Below are 27,753 nucleotides of genomic sequence, written 5' to 3'. Positions count from 1 at the left end.
TGAAGACAGGAAGAGTTGTGGGGGGATAAAAGAAGAGTGCTGCAGCTAGAGTCTTCATTGACAGCAGATCAGGATCAGGTAGGAGGATGTGTAGAACTCCACTGTGGCTGCTGGCCTCTCTGGCCTTTGCCTCCCTGTCTTCTCTGGCTGATGGAGCTCCATTGTAAGTAGACCTAGCTTACCTTCATACACTCTTCCTGAGATTTAATTAACACAGACAAAACAAAAGAATACAAAATATGCAGTTTGTTTACTCAGCTTCCTGATATTCAAATTGTTGTGGTGAAACTGTAAGGAGCACAACAACAAGATCAGTGGTTCTCTACATTTATAATTTATTTAAAAAGTGTATGGATACAAAGGACGTATTGTGCATGTATTGGTTTAACACAGTTCTAATTTCATTTGTGTCTTACAAAATGGTGAGTGGACCAGTTTACAGTTTCATAAGTCAAGGTAATGTGGTCTTTCAAATGATGCCAGCAAGTTGGCCCACATTTGTTCTGAGTTTGCACAGTGATGCATTACACCACACACAGCAAACAGTTCTATTGATCCAGTGCTGGATTTTAGTTAAGATAATAAATAGATTACTCATTGTGTGTGAAGTCCATGCTAGATCAGATGATCCTCAGGCTGCAAAGCAGTGGTTCCAAATTAAACCTGAGGGGTCATAAGACAATTAAAGAAATAAGAAAGGGAAAATATGTAAACAATGTGAAATTCTGGACATTTCTACCTCTTTAAGTCTGTAAAAGTCCTTTAAATGAAATAAATATTGTAAGAAAATGTCCACACTAAGGCATTAACATGTGGCTAAGGGTTACAGCAGTAAATCTTGTGTTTAAATAGTGACAAACCTCATTGTCATTAGCATGTGTGTGGGGTTATAGTGCCTTACAATTAAAAAGACCATGTTTGTCAGTAAGTCAGTGCATCCTGAGCAGCGGTGTGATTCAGTGCAGTGACACTGTCTCTCTCTCTGTCCCCACTGCTCTGCAGACAAGTGATGGCTGCCCCCAACTTGTTGCGGGTAGGAACAGCAGAAAACATCTTTGTGGAGTGTCAAGATTGCACCGGAGGTGACATCAGGGTCGAAATCAAAGTGATGAACCATCCAACCAAAACCAAAAGGCTGGCAACCACATCTGTGACCCTAAGTGGAGCAAAATTCCAGGGCTTCGGACAAATTACGGTAAAATAAATACTGTATGTACTGTATAATGTTTAATGTTACTCTTACACAATACTTGACTTTTTGTATTTTGCCTGCATTCATCACATAATTTGTAGAAATAATTTTCTCTATTAAGACCACAAACAATAGATTTAGCATTTATAAAAGCTCATGACATATCGATTCTGCTGCTCACATAATGTTTATGTCTCTGGTTTCAGATCCCTGCTGGGGACTTCAGTAAGGATCCTAACATGAAGCAGTATGTGTACCTGCAAGCTCAGTTCCCTGACCGTCTGCTGGAGAAAATCGTCTTAGTCTCCTTCCAGTCTGGCTACATCTTCATCCAGACCGACAAGACCCTCTACACCCCCGACAGCACAGGTGAGTTCGCATCACTGCTGAGAAATACGTCTACCCTTGTGAAAATATCTGTAGGCATGCTAAGGTATCTCCCTAGAAAATATATCACCCAATCTATGTCAGAAGGTAAAATGTATTAAGCTGCTGCAAAATTGAACAATACACATTATGAACTACTTCTTTAGTGTTCATAAAGGACATTTTGAAAGCATTTATTCTTTACTGGTGTTGATAATGTACAATATCGATATCAAAATTCAAGAATAGACTTCTAAAGATGAACTATCATTTTTAAGGAGGTCTTTAAAGCAAGAGATAAATACACATTAACAAACAATGAAAAAAGAAAAAAACACATGAAAAATATTTAATAAATAGAGAATACAAACACCTGCCAGAAAGCAAATACTCCCCCTCATACTCCCTTCCTAAAAATCCTCATCATATCTGAGAGCATCACAGTTTGACTAGCACATCTCTCATTTTTCAAGAGTGACTGCATGATAAACTACAATAAAATGAACTCTTCTTTTCACATAAGTGGAATAATAAAGTGAAAACTCAAAATAGATACACCATGACCTCTTCTCTGTCTCTCAGTTTATTACAGGATGTTTGCAGTGACGCCCAATATGGAGCCAGTAGAGAGAGATGACGCAACCCAAGCTGATACTTCTATTGCCATTGAGATTGTGGTAATGTATTTTATCTTTGATGAGCACAGAATTCAATTAAATATTGTAATGAGATGTCACTGTTCAACTGTAGGTGAGATCATTTTCATACTTTCCACTTTGTCTCTGTATGCTTCTTAAACACCTGAATGACCTTTGTATTCCTTTGTTTCATCTCTTCTGACACACGTCCCACCCATAAAAATAAATGTCTCCCTCTAGTGGTTGTGTTGCAGCCTCTCCCTGAGAGGTAGACAAAAAAAAATTAAGAAATGTTTAAGACAGTGTCCAAGGACTGATCAGATTTATGGACAGTAAACAAAGGACTTGTTGAAAATATAGAATGATTTCAATAAATGTGTAAACTGACAAGGCTCATTTTTAATGATTGTTCAATTTTGCATATTTTTAGACCCCTGAAGGCGTCATTATGCCACTTGATCCAGTTTCTCTGGAATCAGGCATCCACTCTGGACATTTCAAACTGGGTGAAATTGTCAGGTGTGTATTTTATTTTACTTTAATTGCACTACTGTACATTCTGTTGTGGTTGGTAGGTGTTAGTGGGGAATTTAACATTTTTAACATGTAAAAATTTGGACTGGAAACAGGGTGAAACAGCTAGTCTGGCTTAAGTCTGAAAGTAAAAAGTTAGCAATTGACAGGTAACCAGCGCAGACTCCAGGAAGTTTTTGCGTGGAGCCAAGAAATGCTCTGGCCCAATGGTCAACCCCCCAGGCAAATTATTGTTTTCATACTTAGGTTATTGTACAAACAAAACACATGAGATATAACATGTTAATTAGTGAGCTAGTGAGCAGATGAATTTTGTTACCTGCGGACTGAGCCAGGCTAGTTGTTTCCCTTGTTTCCAGTCTTTTAAGCTAAGGTAACCAGCTGCTGGCTTTAACTTTATATTTAGTGTACAGATATGAGAATGGTAAAGTATCAATCTTCTCATGTAACTCTCCATCAGAAGGCAATTATGTTTGTTTCCCAAAACTATTCCTTTTAATTGCATGGTAATTTATCATATCCAGCCTATTTCAATCTGAATATTTATTGTAAATGAATCATAGCACAGTTAATCTTATTAAATAATCAGTATAAACAGGGGTAAAATAAAGGTACCTTTCTAACAATTGTGTAGTTTGTCGGCCAACGTGAATGTAGGACACTAAAAGTGTGTTGCAGCAGCTAATTTGTTCATATCTCAACTTGTATAAGACATAAATAACTTGAATCTGAGGTTTGGACTATTACTACTAATATTTTAATCTTTTGCTTGATTATTGAAGTATTTGTCCGTGTGTGTGTGTGTGTGTGTGTGTGTCTGTGTGTAGTCCCGGACTGTGGAAGGTGATTACCAGGTTCCACAGCAACCCACAGCAGAGCTTCTCTGCAGAGTTTGAAGTCAAAGAATACGGTGAGTCCCTCTTTACTTGGACTGTCATTTAAAAACCTATACAACTTACTCTTTACCTGATTGGACATCCAATAATAATAATAATAATAATGTTTTCAATTTTTCAGTGCTGCCAAGTTTTGAGGTTAAACTGATGCCTCTTACCGCTTTCTTCTATGTGGACAGCAAAGACTTCACCGTCGACATTAAAGCTAAGTAGGTGCAGGTTTTTGTTTTGTGGATTTGGAGAATGAGTTTGATTGGTAGATTAGATTGGACGACAAAGTAAAAGGTGTTTTGACTATTCTCTTTGTAATAGTTCCTATTCTAACTCTCTCCTGTTTTATTTGATTGATTAAAATGTGTCCTTCTCTTGTGGTTTTAGGTATCTGTTTGGTGTAGACGTGGATGGGACAGCCTACGTGGTGTTTGGGGTTGTGCAAGAGGGTCAAAAGAACAGCTTTCCCAGCTCTCTTCAGAGAGTGCCGGTGAGTCCATACTAATACTTTTGCCGCATCTCTATCTGTCATACTAGGTGTGTCTAATCTCTCATATACACAAGCATATAAACTCAAATCTGGCCTTTACCAGTGCTACAAAATCTGCAAGACTGCAGAACATGAAAAATGTCTGGGATTTTACTGTTGTCCATATGTCAGTTATAATTGTTATATTCAGAGAGAGGTATTCAAGTTCAGAATTAAGCCAGATTAACATAAGAATTTACACACCCAACAAAATTCCTATCAACTGTCCACTGACTGTATTTCAAGATGCATTTCTGTATTATGTCACATTAGGTCGAGAAAGGTCTTGGACAGGCCATATTGAAGAGAGACCACATCACACAGACCTTCCCAAACATCAATGAGCTGGTGGGGAAGTCCATATTTGTAGCTGTCAGCGTGCTGACAGAGAGCGGTAAGAAAGAGAGACTGTGTTTCTGCCTGTTCAGTACGTTTGATCATGTGGGAATCATATGACTCAGCAGCACAACAGGGTTCAAATTAACCATCAGTAACGTCTTTCCAAACATTTCCAACACAAGAAAGAGAAAGAAAGAAAATAAAAATGCCATATCAGGATAAGTATGTCAGAAATTGAATGGATTTACATTGTTTCTGTATCGATTAATCATGAATGAAGCAAAAATGTGTAAAAATACTTTTTGTGTGCATGTGTTTGTGTTTCTGCATCATCTCACAGGTAGTGAAATGGTGGAGGCAGAGTTGAGAGGCATCCAGATTGTCACATCACCTTACACCATCCACTTCAAGAAAACACCCAAATATTTCAAACCAGGAATGTCCTTTGATGTTGCGGTAAATAATTCTACTTTAAATAAACCCTTTCCAGAAAACATTTCACTGCTGAAATACAGTCACAGTTTGAACCCAACTTTCATACCATCAATTATTGTTTTCTTTCTTTTTTTTTTTTTCAAAAGCCACACGCTGTTTAATGCTCCCTAAATCTCCATAAAACTGTAACTGATTAGTGTAATGATTCAATTTGTCTGGATCATTATGATGCAAAACAGATCTTTACACAGTAGAAATTCACACATAAACACACAGGGTCACTATATATTAAGTCATAATATTTAGTGCTCAGCTTGTGCAGTTTGCAGCCAAAGTAATCTAATAGCATTAGGTTACCATTAATAATATGTCATTAAATAACAATAATAGTTAGATCTTTTCTGATTGTTCAGCTGTTTGTGTCTTGGATGGCAGGTTGAAGTTCTGAATCCTGATGAGACTCCAGCACATCGTGTTGATGTGATGGTCGACCCAGGCCAGGTGCGCGGCGTCACTGCATCCAATGGCATGGCCAGGGTTACCGTCAATACAGAGGAACAGGCTCCAAGACTGACGATCACTGTAAGTCTCCAAAATATTTTGAAAGTCTTTACCCTTTTGCATTACAGCCAGGTTTGGCAAACGGAGGCTTAAATCTACAACTTTTAAGCTAAAAGGAGAATGAATATTAGGTTCACATTCATCAGGTGGCCAGAAATGTAACTCCAAATGAAGGCTAATGTGGTTCTGTTTCTGCTGGATATGAAAGTTGATCAATATTATCATCATTATCATCATTATAAATTTATAAGCTAGTAATACAGCATGTGGAGGCTGTGTATGTTGATGTTTTTCTGCCCCCTGGTGGCAAAACTCATTGGGGAGATGACTGACAAAAAGCCAGGCACAGGTTTAGCTGTGAAGTTAGTGGTGTTGATAATACTAGTTGAGTTGTAGGGTCAGTTAATGCTGGATGTCAGTTAAAAGTGCCTTAACTCAGGAGAGAAAAAGGAACAGTTTTTATTTAACACAATTAAATGGCAAAATTTAAAACAGCCCTCAAATAGGACAAAGCCATATCGTTTGCAAGCTCAAAAACGAATTTGGCAACGATGACCGGCCTTTATTATACTGTGTCACTCTATTATCTGTAGGTCCTTTTCTGTTCTGTCAACTGATGTTTATCTAAGGATACAAATCTTTTTTCCATTTCTTTAATTGTTTTTACTTTTTCTAGGGTGAGGTACGCTAGTCAAGGACAATATTGGATAGGATAGACCTGAGACTTTTCATGTGCATATATTTATTTAACAGTGCATGTACACTTACTTATGTGTGTGTTCAAATGCAGGCAAAGACCAACAATCCTCGTATTCCACCTGAAAGGCAAGCATCAGCCACCATGGTAGCTCTCCCATATACTACCAAAAACAAAAACTACATCCACATAGGTAAGAAGCATCCTGAAACAACATGAGGTTTTAAAAGAAGATGTGGATGGCAGTGGCAGTGCTGCCTAAGTGCCAAGATCTCCTCTGTGTCTAGCAATAATCACAAAATGTAATTTTTGTAGGGGTGGATACAGCTGAGATGGAATTAGGGGACAACTTGAAAATCAACCTCAACCTCAACAGGCAGCAAACTCAAGATAAAGACATCACATACCTGGTGAGAAATTTTTTATACCTGTGCATGTGTGTGTGTTTGTGCACATGCTTGAGTGTTTGTGTCTTGTGCCAATATGTACACACATGTTGGCTGAGTGCTGATGTTCAAATCTGTGCCCTCAGATCCTGAGCAGAGGTCAGCTGGTGAAACATGGCCGTCACAAGTCAAAAGGACAAATACTGATTTCCCTGTCATTTCCCATCACCAAAGAGATGCTGCCATCATTCCGCATCATAGCCTACTACCATACAGTTGACAATGAAGTGGTATCAGACTCTGTTTGGGTGGATGTCAAGGACTCCTGCATGGGCTCGGTGAGGCACACAACATTGAAGTAGTTAAACTAATGAAAAATCCACCCACAGTCAAGCTGATTTAAGTTCTAGGATATATTTTTATGTAACTGCTTTAACAAATGCAAATCTGCATGTTTCCTTCATTGTCCTTCTGTTCACATCTAGCTTAAGCTGGAATCATCGAGACCTGCTCCAACCTATGAGCCTCGCAGGATGTTTGGTCTGAAGGTCACAGGAGACCCAGGGGCCATAGTGGGACTGGTGGCAGTTGACAAAGGTGTCTACGTCCTAAACAACAAGCACCGCCTCACCCAGAAAAAGGCAATTTCTTTATTCTACCTGTATTTTCCAAACTATTTGAAAGGGGATTCATTGAAAAATCTAGGTTTAAGACATAAATAACTTGTACACACGTTCCCTTTTCAGTATTTCTAAGGTACAGATAAATACTCTCTAAAAATAGGTACAAAGTGTACAAGTGTGTTAGTCTGTGCTTTCAAATAATATCCAGTAGGATATTGTCATGCAGCAGATTTTTGGCATGCAATTTGTCATGTGAGTTTACTGATATGTCCATTTAACTTAACCCTTGTATGTTTGTATTTTACTGCTCAGGTTTGGGACCAAGTAGAGAAGTACGACACAGGCTGCACACCAGGTGGAGGGAAGGACAGCATGAATGTGTTCTACGATGCTGGGCTGTTATTCGAGTCCAGCTCCGCTTCTGGGACCCCCTACAGACAAGGTGATACTACTTAATATGTAGTCTCATTGTTTTCCCTCCTCCTACTTATCTCATTCATCAATTCCCAACCAAACCCAGCTTGAGTGTGGTCAGAAATGCGCACCTTTAGCCACACCCAACAGTGATGTCACTGGGTCATTGAGTATACCTGTGCATCACTGCAGCAAGAGAAGAAGTTAAACCACTAGAGGTCAGCAAAGACATGATTATCAAGTGGTGTTAAATTGCTCTTCACATGGTTGGTTCACCCAAATTACATTATATTTCCCTTTTGTTGTATCTGATTGATTTCACTTTATTGTTGAAATCAAGAAGTTAAACCACTGGAGGTCAACCAAGATAAGGTATCTTGCCATGCAGATGGTTTCAGGGACTCTGTAGTAAGTTTTTTTTTTTAATGTCATTTTTTAATGCTCTCAGCACAACTAACAGAATTTGCAAAAAAATCAGCAACAGATATCTTATCTCCAAAACTACCTGCCAAATACCACTAGGGAAAGTGAGAAAATTATTAACTAACATTTAATTTAATTAACTTATCTTTTAAACACAGCTCCTTTCAGATGACTGGAAATGTGCTATTGTCACGCCTATTTTTGAATCTGGAGACCGCCTTGAAGCCAGTAACTACAGACCAATAAGTATACTGTTAGTACTCTCAAAGATTGCTGAGAAAGTTGTCATTAAACAACTGACAACATTTCTTAATACAAGCAGTTTTGGTCTACATTGTATGCAATTTGGCTTTAGAGCAAATCATTCCACTGAAACTGCTACCTTGCACTTGATAGAGCAAATTAAATCAAGACTCAACAAAGGAGGAGTAGTTGGTGCTGTAATTTTAGATCTGCATAAGGCATTTGACTCAGTCAATCACGATGTTTTGATATCGAAACTCTCTAAATTTAACTTCACATCTAGAGCACTGGCATGGACGTCTTCATATTTATCTAATAGGATACAATGTCTTAAAGTTGGTGACACACTGTCCAGTAACATGAAGTGCACAATGGGTGTTCCACAAAGGTCAATGTTAGGTCCCCTATTATTTAGCCTATATATTAATGATCTCCCACAACAGTGTCATGATGTAGAACTACAAATGTATGCAGATGACACCATTGTGTACACACCTGCAAAAACAGCTGAGTTAGCTGCTGCTAAGCTAACAATTGTATTGAGAAGGATCACACATTGGCTTGATCAATCATGTCTGAGTCTAAACGTAAACAAGACAAAAGGTATGTTTTTCTCTAAAACCATGGTACAACCTCATAATATTACCTAATATACCTCCTGATATTTTCATCAATGGTGAAAAGATTGACATAGTTACTGATTTTAAATATCTTGGTGTGTCACTGGATCCAAATTTGAACTTTAAGAAACATGTTAAAAAACAGTTAAAATCATAAAGTACAACTTAGCAAATTTCAGACGTGTTAGAAACTGTCTCTCTTTGGACACAGCCAAGATATTTATGCATGCTATGATTCTTTCCCATATGTCTTATTGCATCACATGTTGGGGGCAAGCTGGAGAAACAACCATAAGTTTCTTATACAAACAAACTCTAAAAATTCAAAAGCCAATGCATTTCCATCACTGTAGTGTACTGGAGAAATACAATTTACTGAGCTTTGAGAATTTTAGATTATTCTCAAATTTGTGCCTAGTTTATAAAATTTTAAATGGTTTGGCCCCTCCTCCACCATGTGACTTTGTGTACACTAGCTCAGTAAGTTCTATTAGATCCTCTAGAATATTCTCTATACAAGATTGTACCATTTAGTCACACTGCATTTGGACAGTCAGCTTTCTCTGTGAAAGCCACAACTCAGTGGAATGCCCTACCTGATGATATGAAGAACTGCAGTTCAATCAATACATTCAAGGCCAAATTGAAAAATCTACTAAAGACTAATCAGTTCTGTGAGTCTAAACTTCATCTATGGTCTTCTCAGGTAGTCTTGCTTTTAATTTGACAAGTTTACATCATTAATTTCTAATTGACATCGTGGGTGTATGTAACGTGCTGTTGTGTTTGTATATGTTGTATATGTTTTATTATATAACAGTCCAACAAATGATATATGCAATTGTAGATTCATTGTTCTCACACCTACACCCTGTCCCTTTGTCCAAACAGCTAAATGACCTCACTCTGATTTTAATAGCATCACGTCACAGACACCATGCAGAACTCAAGTCTACATTTAACCTTGTTGGGTTCCTTTAAAGATTTAGTCTGTGTTGCGTTTCCAGAATTGAAATGTCCGGCCCCCAGCAGGAGGAGACGAGCCACTACTATAACAGATGTCACAACCAGCTTAGGTAAGAACCACAGCTGAAACTATCCAATAAACACATATCCAGTCCCCTGTGCCACACAGCTTGGACTCTCCAAAATGTTTGTAGTTACAAACAATATTTGTCTTTGCAATTCTGTCTATCAATGGAAAGATAGAAACACAATTCATATCTCTATTTTCCCTATTTTCAAATGTATTTACATTTTAAATAACTGTCCAGTTGTACGTCACCCCTCTTCTTGCTCTCTATACCTTCTCACCACTGTTTCTCCTCCTTCTTTCCAGTGAAGCTATATAAAGAAGAACTGCAACGTGACTGTTGTTTGGATGGCATGAGGGACACCCCCCTCTCTTACACCTGTGAGGTGCGCAGCGAGTACATCACTGATGGTACAGCCTGTGTCGAGGCCTTTCTGCACTGCTGCAAAGAGCTGGAAAGACAGCAAGCTGAGATGAAGCATGACAGCCTACAACTGGCTCGCAGTAAGAGACAGGGACGAGGGATGGGAGAAAAGCCCTGGGTGGTTACTTTCCATGGTTATAGAGGAAGCTAGAAAACAATCACTGTCTCCCAGTTAAAAATAGTAACCTTTTTAAATGTATTCATCAGGTGAGGAAGATGACAACAGTTACATGGACAGCAACGAGATTATTTCTCGCACCAAGTTCCCTGAAAGTTGGCTGTGGTTAGATATCACACTGCCTGCTTGCCCTCTACAAACACCTGATTGGTGAGTCAACTGACATCTATAAAAAACATACAAATATACTGATAACTAATTTCATGACACCACTTGAGTTTAAAATGACCTTTTACCTGTCAACCTGATTACAATTTTCTATGTTTCAGTGAAAAAACATTCCATCAGAGAAATGTCCCTTTGCAAGACTCAATCACAACCTGGGAATTCACTGGCATTAGTCTGTCAAGAACCAATGGTGAGGATTCAGTGACTAAAATCTGTCTTGTGCTTTAATTGTGCCTCTTTAATCTTAAAGCCAAAAGCCCACTATTGTACTGTCTCTCCATCCCTCACACTTGTTTTTCCTCTTCTGTCATCCCTTGTTTTGTTGTGTTTCTTTTAATCCCTCCCATCTTTAAGGAATCTGTGTTGGCGATCCGTTAGAGGTAATTGTCCGGAAGGATTTCTTCATTGATCTCAGGCTGCCTTACTCTGCTGTTCGTGGAGAGCAGGTAGAAGTTAAGGCAATTCTCCACAACTACACCCCAGACCATCACACAGTAAGTCTATGTTACTCTGCTCCAGTGTTTCAGGACATTCAGCAAGCCGATGAGACCATGATATTTTTCTGCAGAGTTTGCAAACAGAAGAGCAAAAACAATAGTAAATATTGGACTGATATACAACATGAGAGATAATAAATGAAAGTAAAGCAAGAAGCAATCCTTTCTCCAGTCTGTGATAACTGTGATGTCTCACTGCAATATTTGCTGTGTGCCTTTCCATTCTTAAGATCAAATTGATCTTTTAGGAAACAGTTTAAAAAATGATATTTTCTTCAAATGGGGATGGAATCATTAACTGACTTAAACTGATACTGATCATTATTATCATCAATAATCATGCAAATCCCTTTTTAAAGGTGCAGTGTGTAGAATTTAGTGGTAAGTAGCAGAACAGGCTTAGCAATATATCTACATAGAAAGCAGGTCCTCCTCCACAGAGACTGTCATTTTTTTTCTGCAGTAGCCCAGAATAGACAAACCAAACACTGGCTCTAGAGAGGGCCTTTTGTGTTTTTTGCGAGTTTCGTGTCCACCATAGGTGTTCCTACACACTTGGAGGGGGAGGGGTATTCAACTAGTTGTGATCTGCAACCTCACCACTAGATGACACTAAATCCTACACACTGGTCCTTTAAGAAAAAAATAATGTTGTTGTTATTCTATAGATAAGGAAACACAGTGGCAGAAATTGTTGAAAGTGATAAGAAATTATATGTAGATGCTCAGAAGAATCAACATACAGTATTTCAGAATCTTCTACTCAGGGAGGGGATCCTCATCTTCAATCAACTGCACATACCTCAGTTTCTCTCTCCATCTTTGTCTTGTTTTCAAGGTGCGCGTGGATCTGATTGAGGCAGACCATGTGTGCAGTTCAGCCTCTAAGCGTGGAAAGTATCGTCAGGAGGTTAAAATTGGGCCCGACACGACACGAGCTGTACCCTTTATCATTATTCCCATGAAGGACGGACAATACCCAATTGAGGTCAAAGCAGCTGTTAAAGACTCATCACTTCATGATGGAATCATGAAACCACTGCGGGTGGTGGTAAGAGGCTTTCAACCAGTTACAATCAGTTTGTTCAGTTGCCCTATTTAGCCACTCGATTGAAATCAAAGTCATGTTACTTATTGTCATTAAAGGGAAACACTCATCTTTTGGGGCTTAACTTTGATGCATGTTTAGAAGACTCTTGTTTTCTGTATATCAGTCTTTTTAAATGCAACTGAAAATAAGAAAAACAGACTAAGAAAGATAGAGCAATATTTGAACAAGGAAGCCATGTTGTATTTTCCTACACACCAGCCTATAAAGTTTACTCAAAAATATTTTCTCTGATGTTTGTCCTGTCGTTTCTCCAGCCTGAAGGCGTACTGATTAAATCTCCTCAAATTATAATTTTGGACCCTAAAGGTTTGTGTGATGAGATTACCCATTAAATGGCTGCAATATAGGAGCAACGAAATAATTTAGTAATATCATATTTTCTTCCTCCAACTTGACCATGGTGCGTCCCTTTAGGTGGTAAACAAGAAGAAATTATCAACAGTGCAATTCCTAAGAAGGATTTGGTTCCAGACACACCTACTAGCACACAGATCTCTGTGACAGGTGAGATATAATGTTGTATGGGCAAACAAAAAACTGCACTGGTGTAAACTGTTACTGTTGTTGCTTCTCATTGGCAATGACTTCACTGGTTGTGCGGGACCTTTACATGTTTGTTTGGTTGTTTCTCCCAGTTGATCTATAATGTTATGGTTTCTGTGTGTGTGTGTGTGCATGCAGGGAGAGAGCAAGTAAGTCATCTGGTGGAGAGCGCCATTAGTGGGACGTCAATGGGTAGTCTGATTGTCCAGCCCTCAGGCTGTGGAGAGCAGAACATGATCTACATGACCCTGCCTGTCATTGCAACCACATATTTGGATAAAACCAACCAGTGGGAAACTGTGGGCTTTCAGAAACGGAACGAAGCTCTGCAACACATCAAAACCGGTAGGCACACATAGATACAACAATTAGCACAAAAACCTCTATCTGTTGGATTTCTACATTACTGACTGGCAGAAGTGATATCAAAAAAGACAGTGGTAGACAGCAATGCATGCTGCTCCTGCCCCACAGATCCTGGCCAGGAACATTCAGAATATGGGTTGAATGAATGCAACACATAGACTACAGAAGTTTTCACTAGGATTGTCTTACTTTTTTTTTTACATCCATCAAAATTATTTGAAAGATGCTATAAATTGCAGAAAAAAACATGACCTTATACACTTTAAACGGGGATCACACTTTAACAAGATTTCTCAAATTGTCATACATTGGATAAGATTATTGAATGGCAGTCAGTGAAAAGGTTGTGGGTTTTGTTTGTGTCCAGGCTACCAGAATGAGCTTAATTACCGTAAGAAGGATGGTTCTTTTGCTGTTTGGGCCAATCATCAAAGTAGCACGTGGTGAGGCATCAAAACATTCATAATCACATATGTAAATGTTTGCTCATCCTACTTAACTGAGATTCCAACTTTGTGAGGATGGGTGTGTCTCATGTGAAAATAAATTTAACTAAACTTTTACACCCTCTCCTCTCCTCTCTAAGGCTGACAGCATATGTTGCCAAGGTTTTTGCCATGGCCAACGGTCTGGTGGCAGTGGAAAAAGATAAGATCTGTGATGCTGTCAAGTTTCTAATTCTCAACGCACAACAACCTGATGGCCTGTTTAGAGAAGTTGGAAAAGTGTCCCATGGAGAGATGATTGTGCGTGCAATGATTTCAGTTACATCAGTCTTTAATTGATGCTAAAAAATAGCTACTGAGACAAAAACAATCACATCACTATGATCTTACAGTATATAAACAAAGAGATGTTCATGATGTTGATATTGATGATGGTTCTGACAACTGTGTGTCTGTGTGTGTAGGGTGATGTGCGTGGCACAGATTCAGATGCCTCCATGACGGCCTTCTGCCTCATTGCTATGCAGGAGTCACGCACACTATGTGCTGCCACAGTGAATGTGAGTACCTCACCTGCAAACATCTTTTTCCCTCACCAGTTTTATTTTTTCATTCACTGACTACAAATTAATGATGAGCGAAAGCAAGCTTTCTGCAGTCACTGAACCACCATTAAGCAATTGACCGCTAGCTAATCCCTGCTCCCCTAGTTACTGTTACTGCTTTCCATTCTTGCATGGCACATATGTGGTTTACAATACTCAGTGTAGCACAAATTTTAATCATGTTTCCAGAAAATTGGCTAAAGAAAATGAGAATGCATGCCTTAATGCATGTTTTCATCAACTACTGTTGACTTCAAATGTTAGGAATCGGGCACATCAAGATACAAAGTTACTGGTGCTAATTCTCCAGTTTGGTGCTATGACACCATTGCAGAAGATGAGGGTGCAACAAGCTGACGTAACTGAAAGAACGCTAGTCAAACCTCAAACAATGGAAAACCATGTGGAAATGTGATGGACATATTACATTTATATTTGTCTCATGTATTAAACTGGGGAACGGTATAGTCTCCTCATCTGTCTACATGGTATTTGTAGTTTCTTCAATGAAGCAGAAGCTTAAATGACATTTAAGTCACATGCTTCAGGTTTCTATTGTACTTTGTTGCATTTTGATTTTATCAATATACCATCTTTTCCACCTCAGCCAAATGTAAAAACTCTTTTTCAAAATTTCAGGGTTCTTTATGCACAAATTGAAAATGTACAACAGGTGGATAATGCACTTAATAGTAACAGTGACAGATTGAAAATTTGGAGAAAGTTTTAAATATGAGACAGAGGTAGATAAAAGCAGGCAAAAGCATTTCTAGCCGGTGACCATCAGTTTTGCAAGCTAGCAAATTTATCAGCTGAGGCAAAGTAGATAATTAATCTAACGTTTGCTGTAGAGCTAGTTAGTCCTAGTTTCATTAAGTTGCTTTCAAACAAACAACATTGATATTCTGTGTTTTGAGTCGGCAGGGCAGAATGCAGCCACAATGGCTCCCAGCTGCCTCCGATCCTTCCAACCTGTAGGCTACACCACAGGCTGCTAATATCAACCAAGTGTATAGGTGTACCATTCAGGAAACTCTGATGCCAGTAAAATCAACTCCTGTATTGTTTCCCAATGCTCTTCCCTAACTGTGGTTTCTGTGATTGCTATGGTCACATGGCAAACCATGGCAGCAAGTTGGAAAAGCTGAACCATAATGAACTCTAACTCTGTAGAAGAATAGGTACTCTAATAGAATAGATACCCAGCAGTTAAAAAGTAACTACAGTTTAAGTTCTTTATAAGTACCAAAGTTGTTGCCCCCTTATTCCATAGCGTCACATCTTGTTCCCCTGTACCTACGTATATGTATTGGTATGCACTGCACTGGTACACCATTAGTAAAAAAGATTACACTGTAACTACGGAGTAATTAAGCTGTACGTTGTGGACTGTAATCTAAAGCGTCACCAAAGTTACCAAAGATCTGTGCACATTCAAAAGAGCGGCAGCTGCCCTTCCTCTCCTTGTCGCTCCAGCCTTGGCAGCACAGCAGCCATCACTTTTACACTGAAATCAAAGGAGGCGGCAGCAACAACTACTTGCTGTCTGAAGGCACCTTTAAAAAACAGTAAAATCAGACTTATTTTGTTGCAACATAACTGTGTAACAGTGTTTCACTTTTAACAGGACTAGAGAAATTCCTTTGTGGATACGGAATAACTTGTGTTTGTTGTGTAAAATATTCTGGGGTTGCTGGAATGTGACTAGCGTTAGCCTAACATCATGTTTCCAGGTTTGAATTAGTTAATTATGTGCTCTTTGGCCATAAAAGTAAGTATCTGTTGCCACTGTAGATAGTACTGTAGACAGACATGCAAACAATTGCAACTTACAATAGAGCAGATAAACACACACTCCTCATTCTTTTTCTCTTGTGTTTATGCATAACATCATTACCCCACACCCCAACAGTAACCAACTCAGTAACTCAGTAACTAGGCTCAGTATGGCTCATAAGGCAAAGAAGATGGTGAGAGAGGGAACAATCCAGACTTGTCTCAGGTTCAAATACTGCTCTAACATACAGAGTGGTTATTGAAAATGAATGAGTTGCTGTCTTCTCCCCCATTTTAAAGCCTTTTGTGTTCATTTTTACTGTCTGCCTGTTCTCCCATTCTCTTCTTCCTCCTTCCTTCATCTTCTCCTACTGTCCAGAGTCTGCCAGGCAGTATAGACAAAGCTGTTGCCTTCCTGGAAAAGCGTCTGCCTAGCCTCACCAACCCATATGCTGTTGCCATGACATCATATGCCCTGGCCAATGAAGGCAAACTGAACCGGCAGATCCTCTACTCCTTTGTTTCTCCAGGTGTCGTCACACAACAATATTGTTTATCATATTCAGAAACAGTATTTATAGATGGACATTGACATGGCCAAAATAATCTGATGATTTTACTTTATCACAGACACAGGAATATCAGTATCAGTGAATACATTAGACAATAAAAACTGCAGTAGAGAAATACCAACAATATATCTGAGCTAATTAAGAAACAGTATCTCATTTACATGGATTGTCCACCAGAACAAATGTTATTTTTCAACATTGTTCAAGACATTCAAAAGCAGTGGTGGAAGAAGTATTCAGATCCTAGAAATACTGTTGTCTAAAAATATTCCATTACATGTAATAGTCCTGAGTTAAAAATGTTATATAAGTAAAAGTACAGAAGTATTATCAGCTAAATACACTCCAACTATCAAAAGTAAAAGTATCCATAATGCAGACTGGCTTCTTTTAGAGTGTTATATTTTATTGGTAGCCTATATTATACTGTTTGTTTTTATCACTAACAAATACATGTAAGAACATTTTAATGTTGTAGTTTATCTCATCATAGATTAATAGTCATAGTACTGCATCATATTACATAAGTGTCATCATAAAATCATATGTTTCTTTATGATAATAATAATAGTAATAAACTTTATTTCATAGCACCTTTCACACAAAGTGCATACCAAATTTTAAACAGAAAAGAGCAGACAACTGAAACAACAGTTAGAATATCAAAATATAATATTTTATGTGAAATCTTAATCTAAAAGCAACCAGTAACTATTAGAGGCAAATAATTGTAGTGAAGTAAAATAATAATAATAATTCAATAATAAAAACAACAACATTAAGTAGAAATACAAAGTAGCATAAAATGGAAATATTCAAGTAAAGTACAAGTACCTCAAATGTGTATTTATAGACAATACTTGAGTAAATGTACTTAGTTACAATCCGCCACTGTTCAAAAGTGTGCTGCTCAGTACGAATATAAGAATTTTGAAATTTTAATCAATCTTTATCAGAAATGTTTGGTTATGTTAGGTGTTAATGTTAAAAGACAAATATCTGATATTTTAACTTTCAAATATCAATGTCAGTACTGGCCTCATCAGTCAGATTTTTTATTTAATTTTTCACAGATTAGGTTAGAAATTTTAAGATTAGGGATTGGGAATTCAAAAGTCGATTAAGCTTTTTACAGATACAGCATAACAATAAGAAATATTTGTCTGTGTCTCCTTCAGAATTATCCCACTGGCCTGTTCCCAAGGGACGTGTGTACACCCTAGAAGCCACAGCTTATGCCCTTCTGGCTTTGGTCAAGGCCGAGGTGAGTACGTCCCAGTTATGTGTGTTTCACCAGCACGTCATGTTACAGAAAACAAGAGAGTCATTATTCTTATTAGGTCACTTAAAGGGCAGATGGTTGGTGAAGAGAGGCATTTCCATGACTGGAAACCAAAGTCAGTGAAATATGTCTCTCAGTAATGTCAAATGTAAAAATGAAGCAGACACTTTATTGTGATTGATTGATTCTATCAGACAAGTTTCGAGTCTCAGCAAGATGACTGTGTCATAATAATAGGAAAAATTGATTTGGTAATCTAACAATCTATGGTAGGCTTTAGAAACTGACAGGAAATAATTTAAAGTATAACCATAACAGAATTAAGATTTAAAAAATCAAATACACAGTCAATCAAACAGATTTCAACCCTTTTCTTGCCTTCTGTTAATAAAGGCCTTTGAGGATGCCAGACTTATTGTGAGATGGTTCAACAAACAGCAGAAAGTGGGTGGAGGCTATGGATCAACTCAGGTAACACAGACATTTCTGTCAATCTTGATACTGTATATTCATATACCACTATTTGTGCATCAACTGCACTTTTTTTTAAGGTCAAATGGGCTCAAGTTTCGTTGATCCCCCCCCCACTCTTTTTCCCTCCAGGCTACCATAATAGTGTATCAGGCTGTAGCTGAGTACTGGGCAAATGCACAAGAACCAGAGTATGATCTGAATGTCGACATCCTATTGCCAGGCAAGTCAAAGCCTGACCAGTTCAACTTCAACAAGGAGAACCACTATGCCACCAGAACATCTAAAGTGAGACACACACTCATCATGCACAAACACACATATCATACCATCATGCATTCTGCTTTCTGTGTGTGTTTCTCCCGCTGACCCGTGCGTGTGTTTGTGTGCATATTTAAATCCCAACAGATCAATAATATAAACCAGGATGTGAAAGTGACTGCCGAGGGCACCGGAGAAGCAACGCTGACAGTATGTAAAAGATAATATATTTGTTTGGATCATCTGTTGTGTATTGATGTGTCCCTTTGGAATTCCAGATTATTTAATTTCATTTATCACAATGAATGCAATATTAAAATGCACTTTTGTCTATGTGACAGATGGTGTCACTGTATTACGCTCTGCCTAAAGAAAAGGAGAGTGACTGTCAACAGTTTAACCTGTCTGTGCAGCTCGTCCCAGGTAATTCTGTCTCTTCCACTTTATATATTAGTCTTTATTTGTTGCTTTTTGTGTTCCTTAAGTTTTTTTCTTTAATGAGAAAAACTATGTAAAATACGTAAAATACTAATAAACTAAACACTACATCTACTGTTTGCTCCTCCAGAGAAAATGGAAGATGATGAGAAGATATACAAGCTGAAAATAGAAGTTTTGTGAGTACAATCAAGACGTAACACTGACTTGTGTTTCAGTAACATGGCTTTATACAGAACATTTTCTAACGAGCTATGGTCCTTCAATATTTCACTTCTTCCCTGCTCTGTTTCTATTTCTCTCCTCTCAGTTTTACCATAATTTTAATTGCCTGCAGTCAAGGGCCATTTCTAGCATTTTGGATCATATTCCATCGCTGCATCATATTCCATATGCATATAAATGGGACCAAATGCTGCTGTTTACACATAAAAAACTTATTTTAATTTCAGGGACTTAGCTTAGCATTGTTAACATCATCATCATCTTCAAAACTAGATGTTTTAGCAGCAAAGTCATCAATGATGTCATCATAGGACAGCTGCTGGCCAATCTCATAATGGACACAGATTATGGCAAAACCACTCAGGACGCTTGGTTATGTAACCCCTGCGACGCCTAATGACCACAGGGTAGTTAAATGATACTGGACCAGTGTCTAAGTTCGTAGGGCGGGGTTGAAGATAAGTAAACTTACATTGCTTACATTGAAACTTTTCTTTTGTAAGAAAATAAAATGATACAGCTATTTTTTACAAAAGAAAAACTTATTTTTTACCTTCTTCGGGTACAATGAACCAGTTTCACAGCAGGCCTGACAACCGCTTGTTCTTTAATTGTGTTAAACTAATCTTTGATTCCTAAGAGGAAGAGACAGACTTACCTGGATTCCAAAGTTGGTAAGAGTACACCCTCAGCCTGCAGAACTGACCTTTGTAACCCTCTAAGTGGAGGTTGATCAATGATGCTCAACAGACTTAGAAAGACCTCCTAAGAGACCATTTCTGACTGAACATCCTGAAATTATTGCCTGAAGTAAAAGCATAAAACTGACCCTAAGGTCACTTGGACCACAGAAAAAACAAAAAACCCTACCTTAAATGGGACACGGACCCTTTTATCTACACAATCCCAAGGTTATAAAACTCAAGAGGAACATTCCTTTGCAAGACTGCAAAATGAACTCCTATTATATTCCAAACCTTAATAACTGTGAAATTAGCCATTTAATCAGTATATGGGCTCTGTCAAATTGTTTATCTTAAAAATTCATAAAGAATGATGTAACTTTGATAAGTGCAATATGTTATATTGGTGAGATGTTGAAAAAGTTGGTCATCTTATATTTCATAATATTGTCATCTTTTTGATAAGGTTAGAAGTATAGGTTTGAATAATCTCACTTGTTGGTGTTTACATAGTCTATGCAATATTACTTGAAAATAAGTGTTAACTTTAATCATATATTGATTAGCACATTAGCTAGGAAGTCACCTTGAATGCTTTGTTACAGAAGTAATGAAATAACTATGTTGAATGTATATTTGTTTCTGAATGTTGTGCTAACCTCACAGAATTGCTGGTTTAACTCTTTTATTCACTATTTTACAGCAGGATCGTTATTAATCAGAAAATATTATGAAATACTTGAACGTTATAAAAAGAATGTGTTTACAACTTTAATGTGAAATACTTGGTCACAGTGACTTGAAGTGTGATTTTTGCATGTAAAAACACAAAATTAGACTTTTCCAAAAGTTCACTTATTTTCGAAAATGCAGGCTGCAGACATCAGCCACACCTGAAGTCCCCTGAGAACAAAGAAATTGAATATTCATCAGTAATTCAGCTTAGTTCAGTTTAAAAAAAACATTCAAAACTACTCTGCTCTTGTCCAAACCCATAAAATATCCTCACAGAGATTTTTCTTTGAGCTGGCCTCCTCCTCATGAGTAAGAAACTACCCCTTTAAGACTTCTCTTTCCTTTTTCTAAGTAAGCGCATATTTTAAACCTTTTTAAAACACGTTCAGTTATCGATCTTTTTAAGATTAAGCCTTGCATTTTCATATTTTCATAGTCTTTTATTTGAAGTTTCTTTCAAGCCAGAGTAAACACAAAGTGTAATCAGGAAAGTTTATTCTGCATTTAACCAAAAGATCACAAAAGTCTCAAGCCTGTATCCCCACTGGCACGTTGTTTTACAAGAAGCCAGCAAAAGCCCAAATGGACCTCTGCACATCTGTGACCCAAAGCCAAATGATCATTCTGGGCTGAGACATCTCATCACAGCCTCACTTGCTCAGCAACTCACTTCTAAAAGTACTAATACTCCTACAGCCTATACGAAACCCATATTTCTCCTCAATATTTCAGCAGATAAATATACTGTTAAAACCAATAACAGACAAAACTTAAACCAATTCAACTTTAATAACCAATTTTAATAAACCATGTACAGTAGACGTCTTTAGTTCCTCTAAAGCAATGTCCCTTATGGTGTAACAAAGTTCAGTTCTTTGTTATGCTCAAGTTTCATCAGTCCTTAGTTGTAGTCAGTCTATTCAGTGTTTAGGTCAGGTTCAGCCAGTTTTGGATCTGGTAGTTCTGAGGTCAGTTTATAGTTCTGGGTGCACCCGGTAATAAAAGCAAAGGGATCGCAGGCCTTGTAATACAGTCCCACCACACCACCACATAAGGGGATGAAGGAAAGGTGTCTTCCTCCGGGTAGATGAAGTACAAATAGTGGCTTGCCATCTTCTTCATCAAGGAGCAAATTCAGAATCCAAGGTCCAAGGCATGGTATCTTCAGGGCGTCTCAAAAACCTAGCCTGTATGACAACAGGGCAATTACTCTCGGTCATGTCTCCATTATCTGTGGCTATGGTGAATCAACACATCATTAAACTCTCAATATCCCTCTACAACATAATAACAATTAGTTCAGTAGTTTTAACTGTACAATATCTTTTATGAACCATGTTTCTCCTCTTTTTAACATCAATCATGAATTATGATTACACATTTTAACCATTTTAACATTTTAGAAATAACATTTCACATGAATTTATTCTTTTTTTAACCATGGACTGAGGTGGAGTACACAGTATTCATTTCTTACACACCTTATGTTTTTATAATAGAAGTAACATTTAGCTAAGTGCTTTCACTTCTATGTTATATCCTTATGCACAAATAAAATTGTTTATCACACTAGCAGTATGAAACTAGGATTGTTATTCTGTTATGCACATTAACACCATTATGACACAGTGGAAAAGTACTCGTGAGCAACATTTTACATCTCAGGTTTTTCATTCAGAGTGAACACCACAGAAATTTCCCTTTAACTTAAGGTCAACACTAATATCTCACAGCAGTAAAATGTAATAGATGTTGCTCACACAATTCTGCATTGCACATACACACTCTCCCTGCAGAACCACATGTTGACTGTCTCATGCCAACTACAGGAGTTAGCTACACTAGCTTAGCAGAAAAATTAACTCACGAGACGTTACAAAAGAATAGTTAACCTACGGCACGCAGGTCCCTGGATTGTTCACTCTGTCATTCCACTTGTCTGCTGTCCTCAAGACACATATCACATTTATTTACTTTTTACACTTTTTAATATCCAAAGAATTTCTCACTCACTGCGCACTCTTCTCTACTTCTGCTCTCATTAACATTTTAGCACATAGTGTGGGTAGAGAGTCCACCAACAGGAACTTTCAATACGCCACCTAACCAATGATTAACTAAAGTAAACAAAATCTGTCTGACAGGTAAATGAGTTAAGCTAAAATATAGGATAAAAGTGCTATATAAAATATAGCCATATAGCCCTTTAAGGGAGCCCACTGTCTGTGAAAAAAAACAGCTCATGGTGGCCTTGTAAGGATATTTATTAAAGCTTCACTTTCTCACTTTCATTCTCTCTATCTGTTTTATTCTGTTTTTTAAAATATTCTGTCCATTTTCTGTGTTCAGCTTTAAGGACCCCAAGCGTGATGCAACCATGTCAATCTTGGATATTGGCTTGCTAACGGGCTTCACTGTTAACACAAAAGACCTCGATTTAGTAAGAGTCTTTACAGATATGCACATACCCATATAGAGATGTGTTTTATGGTCTAGAAAGTTGTCTAATCATGTTTGTGTGTATGTTTGTGTGTGTAGTTGTCCAAAGGACGTGCCCGCACCATTGCAAAATATGAGATGAACAAGGTCCTGTCAGAAAGAGGCTCACTCATCATCTACCTGGACAAGGCAAGGCATCAGTATTACCTCCCTCTACCCCTTTTCTCTCTGCCTTGTTCTTTCTCTATTCATCTCTGTCTCACCTCTGTCTTACATCTCTCCATAGGTTTCTCGTGAACGTCCAGAGGAGATTGCTTTTAGGATTCATCAGAAGCTGAAAGTGGGCGTCTTACAACCAGCTGCTGTGTCTGTCTATGAATACTATGAACGTGAGTCTCAAAGACACTTATACTATATGCTGCTTCTATGAGTTTCATGATTTTTTCTTTGCTGCTGATAAATATTCAGAGTAATTAACAGAATGGATAAGCAGACATTATTATATTTTAGTATTTTATGATTATTTTGTGATGTACAGCAATCAGCACAAAATATTTTTTCAATATCTTTCTTTCTCATTGCAGAGACACGTTGTGTGAAATTCTACCATCCGGAGAGAAGAGCTGGACAGCTTTTGAGGCTCTGTACAAAAAATGAATGCACATGTGCTGAAGGTAAGCAGGATGAAGTCTCACGGATGATAAAATCTGTCTACAGCAGGCATACCTAAGCAAACCATACACCTAAAATTCTTCTAAAAGAAACACATAAACACAACACGAACAATGTGCTTCAAAGACGTAAAGCATATCTTGATCAATGGTTTGGGGGGGTGATCATTCTGCTTTGTCTGTAAACGATTTAGTATTAATATTTGCTAATAAGCACTAAAACACAAAGTATAGCTGAGACAGATGGGGATCACCAAACTGATTACAATTCATTCTGAGGGAAACATTTATGTCTGTACCAAATTTCATGGCAATCCATTCAATAGTTGGAATATTTCAGTCTGAACCAAAGTAGTGGACCAACTGACAGACATTGCTAATATGGCTAAAAAGAATGGTCAAACCTTGATCACGTGTTTTCACAAGCTGAGTAGAACACCTCAGATGGGTAAATATGCATAAAATCAGTAAAGTGCCCCTTTAAGATCTGGCAAATGAGATGGTCCCAGAATTTGTTTACTGTAAATCACCAGATGATAACATACAATACTATACAAAAGTTTTAGGCACTAGTGAAAAAATCGGGGCTCCATGGGGACCATACCATCTGTTGCAGGACTCTTTTCACTGAGGATAGCTCTTTGTGACTCTGGCTGTATGTTTGGAGTCATTGTCATGCTGCAGGTTGAATTTGGGACTGTTCATTTGCCTCCCAGATGGAAATATGTGTGGATAAGAATCTTAACATGTAAAGTGCTTGAAACCTTTGCACAGTACTGTAGTTATCAGCAAGCACCTGCTGGATCCTATAGGATCAGAGCAGTACTCAGAGCTTACAAAATTAAGTTGTGACTTTGATTACAGCTGCACTCACCCATCAACTTATCCACACATATGCACATGTGCTTATTTAATCAGGTCCTAAGTTGTGTATTTGTTTTGTGCCCATTGTCTGTTTCCAGAGAACTGCAGTATGCAGAAGAAGGGTAAAATCAACAACAATCAGCGCACAGCTAAGTTGTGTGAGACTACACCGACCGGCACAATTGATTTTGGTAAGAAAATGTAAATGGACTGCATTTGTGTTAATGAGAGATCAAGGAAGTAAGTATGTGAGCTAACATCTGCATCTTGTCTGTCCTCAGTTTACAAAGTGAGAGTGGAAAACTTCGAGGACATTCTGTCCACCGACATTTATACAATGCGGATACTGGAAGTCATCAAAGAAGGTGGGTATTTATCTGCTTTGAACCTTCAAAATGAAACAAAAGTGCCTGAAAATAGGTGACATTTTTTGCCTCTACCTTAGATATTTTAGTTTGACATTTTGGGGAATATTTAGGAAATTACTTTCTTGCCAAGAGTGAGATTAGATGATTGATACCACTCTCAGAAAGCTACAGCCAGCAGCTGGACAGTTTAGCTTGCATTGGCAGGTAACTAGTGGAGACTGCAGGAAGTTACTGGTCTTGGTCAAGAAATAGTCTGGTACACAACCCCCTCATAAAATGATGAATCATTGCTTTCACACTTCAATTTTGGAACAGATTAAACACATGAGACATGCGTTAAGTGCTAGTAGGCAGATTTTGGACACAGCCAGGCTAACCAAGCTTACTTGGCTGGCTGCTGCTGTAGCTTCATATTCACTGTACTTACTGTATATAATTGTTTTATCATTCTTCTTATCTGAGTCACCAGGAAGCGAATGAGCACATTTTCCAAAAATGTCAAACTGTTGCTTTAAGTATAGTTCCGCTTGGAAGATGTGAGAATACAATAGTTTCATACTGTACCTTTAGTTATGCATTTAATCCTTAAGCATTTTCTGTCTCTTCTCCTGCATTGTAATTACAGGAAGTTATGATGTGGGTCCTGAGGGTTCCCTGCGCACGTTCCTCAGTTATCCACATTGCAGAGAGGCTTTAGATCTGGGGATTGGCAAAACCTTCCTTATCATGGGCACATCCAAAGATATTCACAGAGACGATGAGAGGCAATCGTAAGTTTGGTCTTTGTGTGTGTGCATCCCCCCCCCCCCAACATCATCTCTATTAAACTGTTTCACCGCTTTCTATTACCAAAACATACACAAAATCAGGTTTGCCTGTCATGTGCAGCTTAGTTTGTTGCTATATAACCTTTTATGGAAGGGAGGGAGTCATGCTTTTTCATCTGTTTATATTTCAATCCAAAAAGTTAAATCTAGAGCACTACAGGTAGCTGACCACATGAACATACAATATGATTTTTACTTTGCTCTCCTCAGGTATCAGTATGTGCTCGGTGAGAGAACCTGGATTGAGTACTGGCCTACGAATGCAGAGTGTCAAACTATGGAACACAGAGCAGCCTGTGTGGGCATGGAGGAAATGGTCAATCAGTACGAGGTCTTTGGATGTCAGCAGAAGTGAAACTCAAGGAAATAAAATGTTCTTTTAAAATTAGCTGTTGTTTTGTGTAAAACTTCAACTGCTACGAGATATAAGTGATGTAAAAGTTGAATGTTATACTATGTTGATTAAAATTTAATCTTATTTCCATCGTCTGTGTCTTATATAAATATAGAAAAGTAATGATTACTGTCATGGATCAGCAGATACTGATTGCAACGTGTTTCAAGCTTGGCGCTCTTCCTCAGGCAGTATCGAGAGGTTTATTACAGGTTAATTATAGAAATAGAGAAAAAGCAGGAAATGATGCAGTAAATACTGTGTCATACTATTTTTGGATTGGCTTTGTGCTCTAACATGTATCGATGTATTTGAGAAGTTTACACTCTGAGTAAAGAAGGAGAAACTATTGTTCGTTTATGTAGTCTTTTCAGCAGCAGGGGTGGTTCTAGGAATTTTTAACTGGGGTGGCCCAGGGGTGTGAAAGGGATGTCTAGAGGTGGCCACAATGTGTTGTTAATGTGCACACACAATGCATAGAATTTTTTTATGCATTAATATTCCACCAATAATAGGCTAAAACATAAATTAATAGGCTACATGCATACACATAACTGTTAATGGTTAGTCTCCTATTTTGCAGAACCTTTATAGTCAAGTGGGTTAACATTAACAATCACAAATAATAGGACCTTTTTCTGAGCTCATTTACAAAAGTTAAGGCTATTAAGTAGTCAAATGCTCTAAGGCAAGCATGAAGTGACTGGATAAGTAACATGTATTATTACAGAGTTAGTGTGAATGTGATTTTTGGACAAAGCAACAATGTGTTTTACCATCTTCAGGTTCCTGAGCTTTAATATAATAATAATGCTCTGGCCTGTCACCAAACCTGTGCAAGGATTTGTGGTTATGGATCTATAAAAAATCATTCAAAGAGCTGATGAGGCGTTTTATCAAAAGGTAGGAAACCCTTCAAATAATAATAATAATAATAATAATAATAATAATAAAGCTGCAAGCCGCGATGATCGGGCCCTCACACCTTTGCGCACGTCGGGGTGTGCCACAGTTGAAGTGCTGTTAATGCCAAGCAATATGATGCAGCATTTACTAGAGGGTATTGTACACGGATATGCATTTTCCTGAATATTTGACATTAAATGTGGGAGATAACAATCGTTCTCTGTGTCTACTATGCAGTGCTAGAAAGTTATTATTAAGTCAATAATAAGGTACATATAAACTTACATGCGAATTGCAGTCTGTCTTCTGGCTGGTAGTCCTAGATTTATACTATGTACCCACTCTATATTTGGGTTTTATTAGTACACAGTCACTCCTCTGTTTAAAAACAAAACATTTAATTCAGTATTTCTATAGCCTTATGATTATTTTCATAATATATGTATATAGGCCTTTCTGCTGTATCCTACAAAAATGAGCTCCATTCAACCCCCACACCAGTGGCAGCTGGTGACTCAAAAAATTGGGGAGGACAGGAGGAAAAACAACATGGAATCTTATAACAAACTGCATCAAACTATAT

At 37.9% G+C, this 27,753-nt stretch overlaps 1 protein-coding gene and 1 long non-coding RNA gene across 2 annotated transcripts; one reads left to right on the top strand and one right to left on the bottom strand.

Moving 5' to 3' along the window:
• Positions 1–26,348, top strand: LOC137176866 (complement C3-like). Its single transcript, XM_067582860.1, has 43 exons — positions 1–163; positions 1,003–1,195; positions 1,399–1,561; positions 2,141–2,235; positions 2,627–2,715; positions 3,558–3,640; positions 3,748–3,835; positions 4,005–4,107; positions 4,420–4,540; positions 4,826–4,941; positions 5,356–5,502; positions 6,272–6,371; positions 6,494–6,588; positions 6,711–6,902; positions 7,050–7,205; positions 7,500–7,629; positions 9,895–9,963; positions 10,227–10,424; positions 10,552–10,672; positions 10,792–10,880; positions 11,045–11,184; positions 12,026–12,238; positions 12,553–12,604; positions 12,713–12,802; positions 12,980–13,186; positions 13,575–13,650; positions 13,794–13,953; positions 14,118–14,213; positions 16,414–16,564; positions 17,785–17,870; positions 18,282–18,359; positions 18,492–18,647; positions 18,768–18,830; positions 18,962–19,043; positions 19,189–19,237; positions 23,051–23,141; positions 23,240–23,329; positions 23,427–23,529; positions 23,725–23,814; positions 24,774–24,866; positions 24,957–25,040; positions 25,669–25,813; positions 26,081–26,348. Exons 1-43 carry the CDS (start codon positions 87–89, stop codon positions 26,223–26,225), a joined length of 4,965 nt encoding a protein of 1,654 aa, XP_067438961.1. The 5' UTR covers positions 1–86; the 3' UTR covers positions 26,226–26,348.
• Positions 21,472–23,044, bottom strand: LOC137176868 (uncharacterized). The gene is made up of 2 exons (XR_010925877.1): positions 22,598–23,044; positions 21,472–21,888 (listed from the first exon to the last, which is right to left on the bottom strand). It is a non-coding gene; the product is annotated as an uncharacterized lncRNA (long non-coding RNA).
• Positions 26,349–27,753: the final 1,405 nt, after the last annotated feature.

This window comes from Thunnus thynnus, chromosome 3, assembly GCF_963924715.1.
Source record: "Thunnus thynnus chromosome 3, fThuThy2.1, whole genome shotgun sequence".
In the NCBI taxonomy this organism is placed as follows: Eukaryota; Metazoa; Chordata; class Actinopteri; order Scombriformes; family Scombridae; genus Thunnus; species Thunnus thynnus.
The sequence above is the reverse complement of the archived record's forward strand: the minus strand, read 5'-3'. Positions and strand labels throughout refer to the sequence as shown.

What these genes read in the sequence shown, in the direction of transcription:
- LOC137176866 (XM_067582860.1), top strand. Translation starts at nt 87, where the DNA reads ATGTGTAGAACTCCACTGTGGCTGCTGGCCTCTCTGGCCTTTGCCTCC. An exon ending in AAACTGGGTGAAATTGTCAG is followed by an intron (nt 2,716 to 3,557) that starts GTGTGTATTTTA and finishes GTCTGTGTGTAG; the next exon opens with TCCCGGACTGTGGAAGGTGA. An exon ending in GAATGTCCTTTGATGTTGCG is followed by an intron (nt 4,942 to 5,355) that starts GTAAATAATTCT and finishes CTTGGATGGCAG; the next exon opens with GTTGAAGTTCTGAATCCTGA.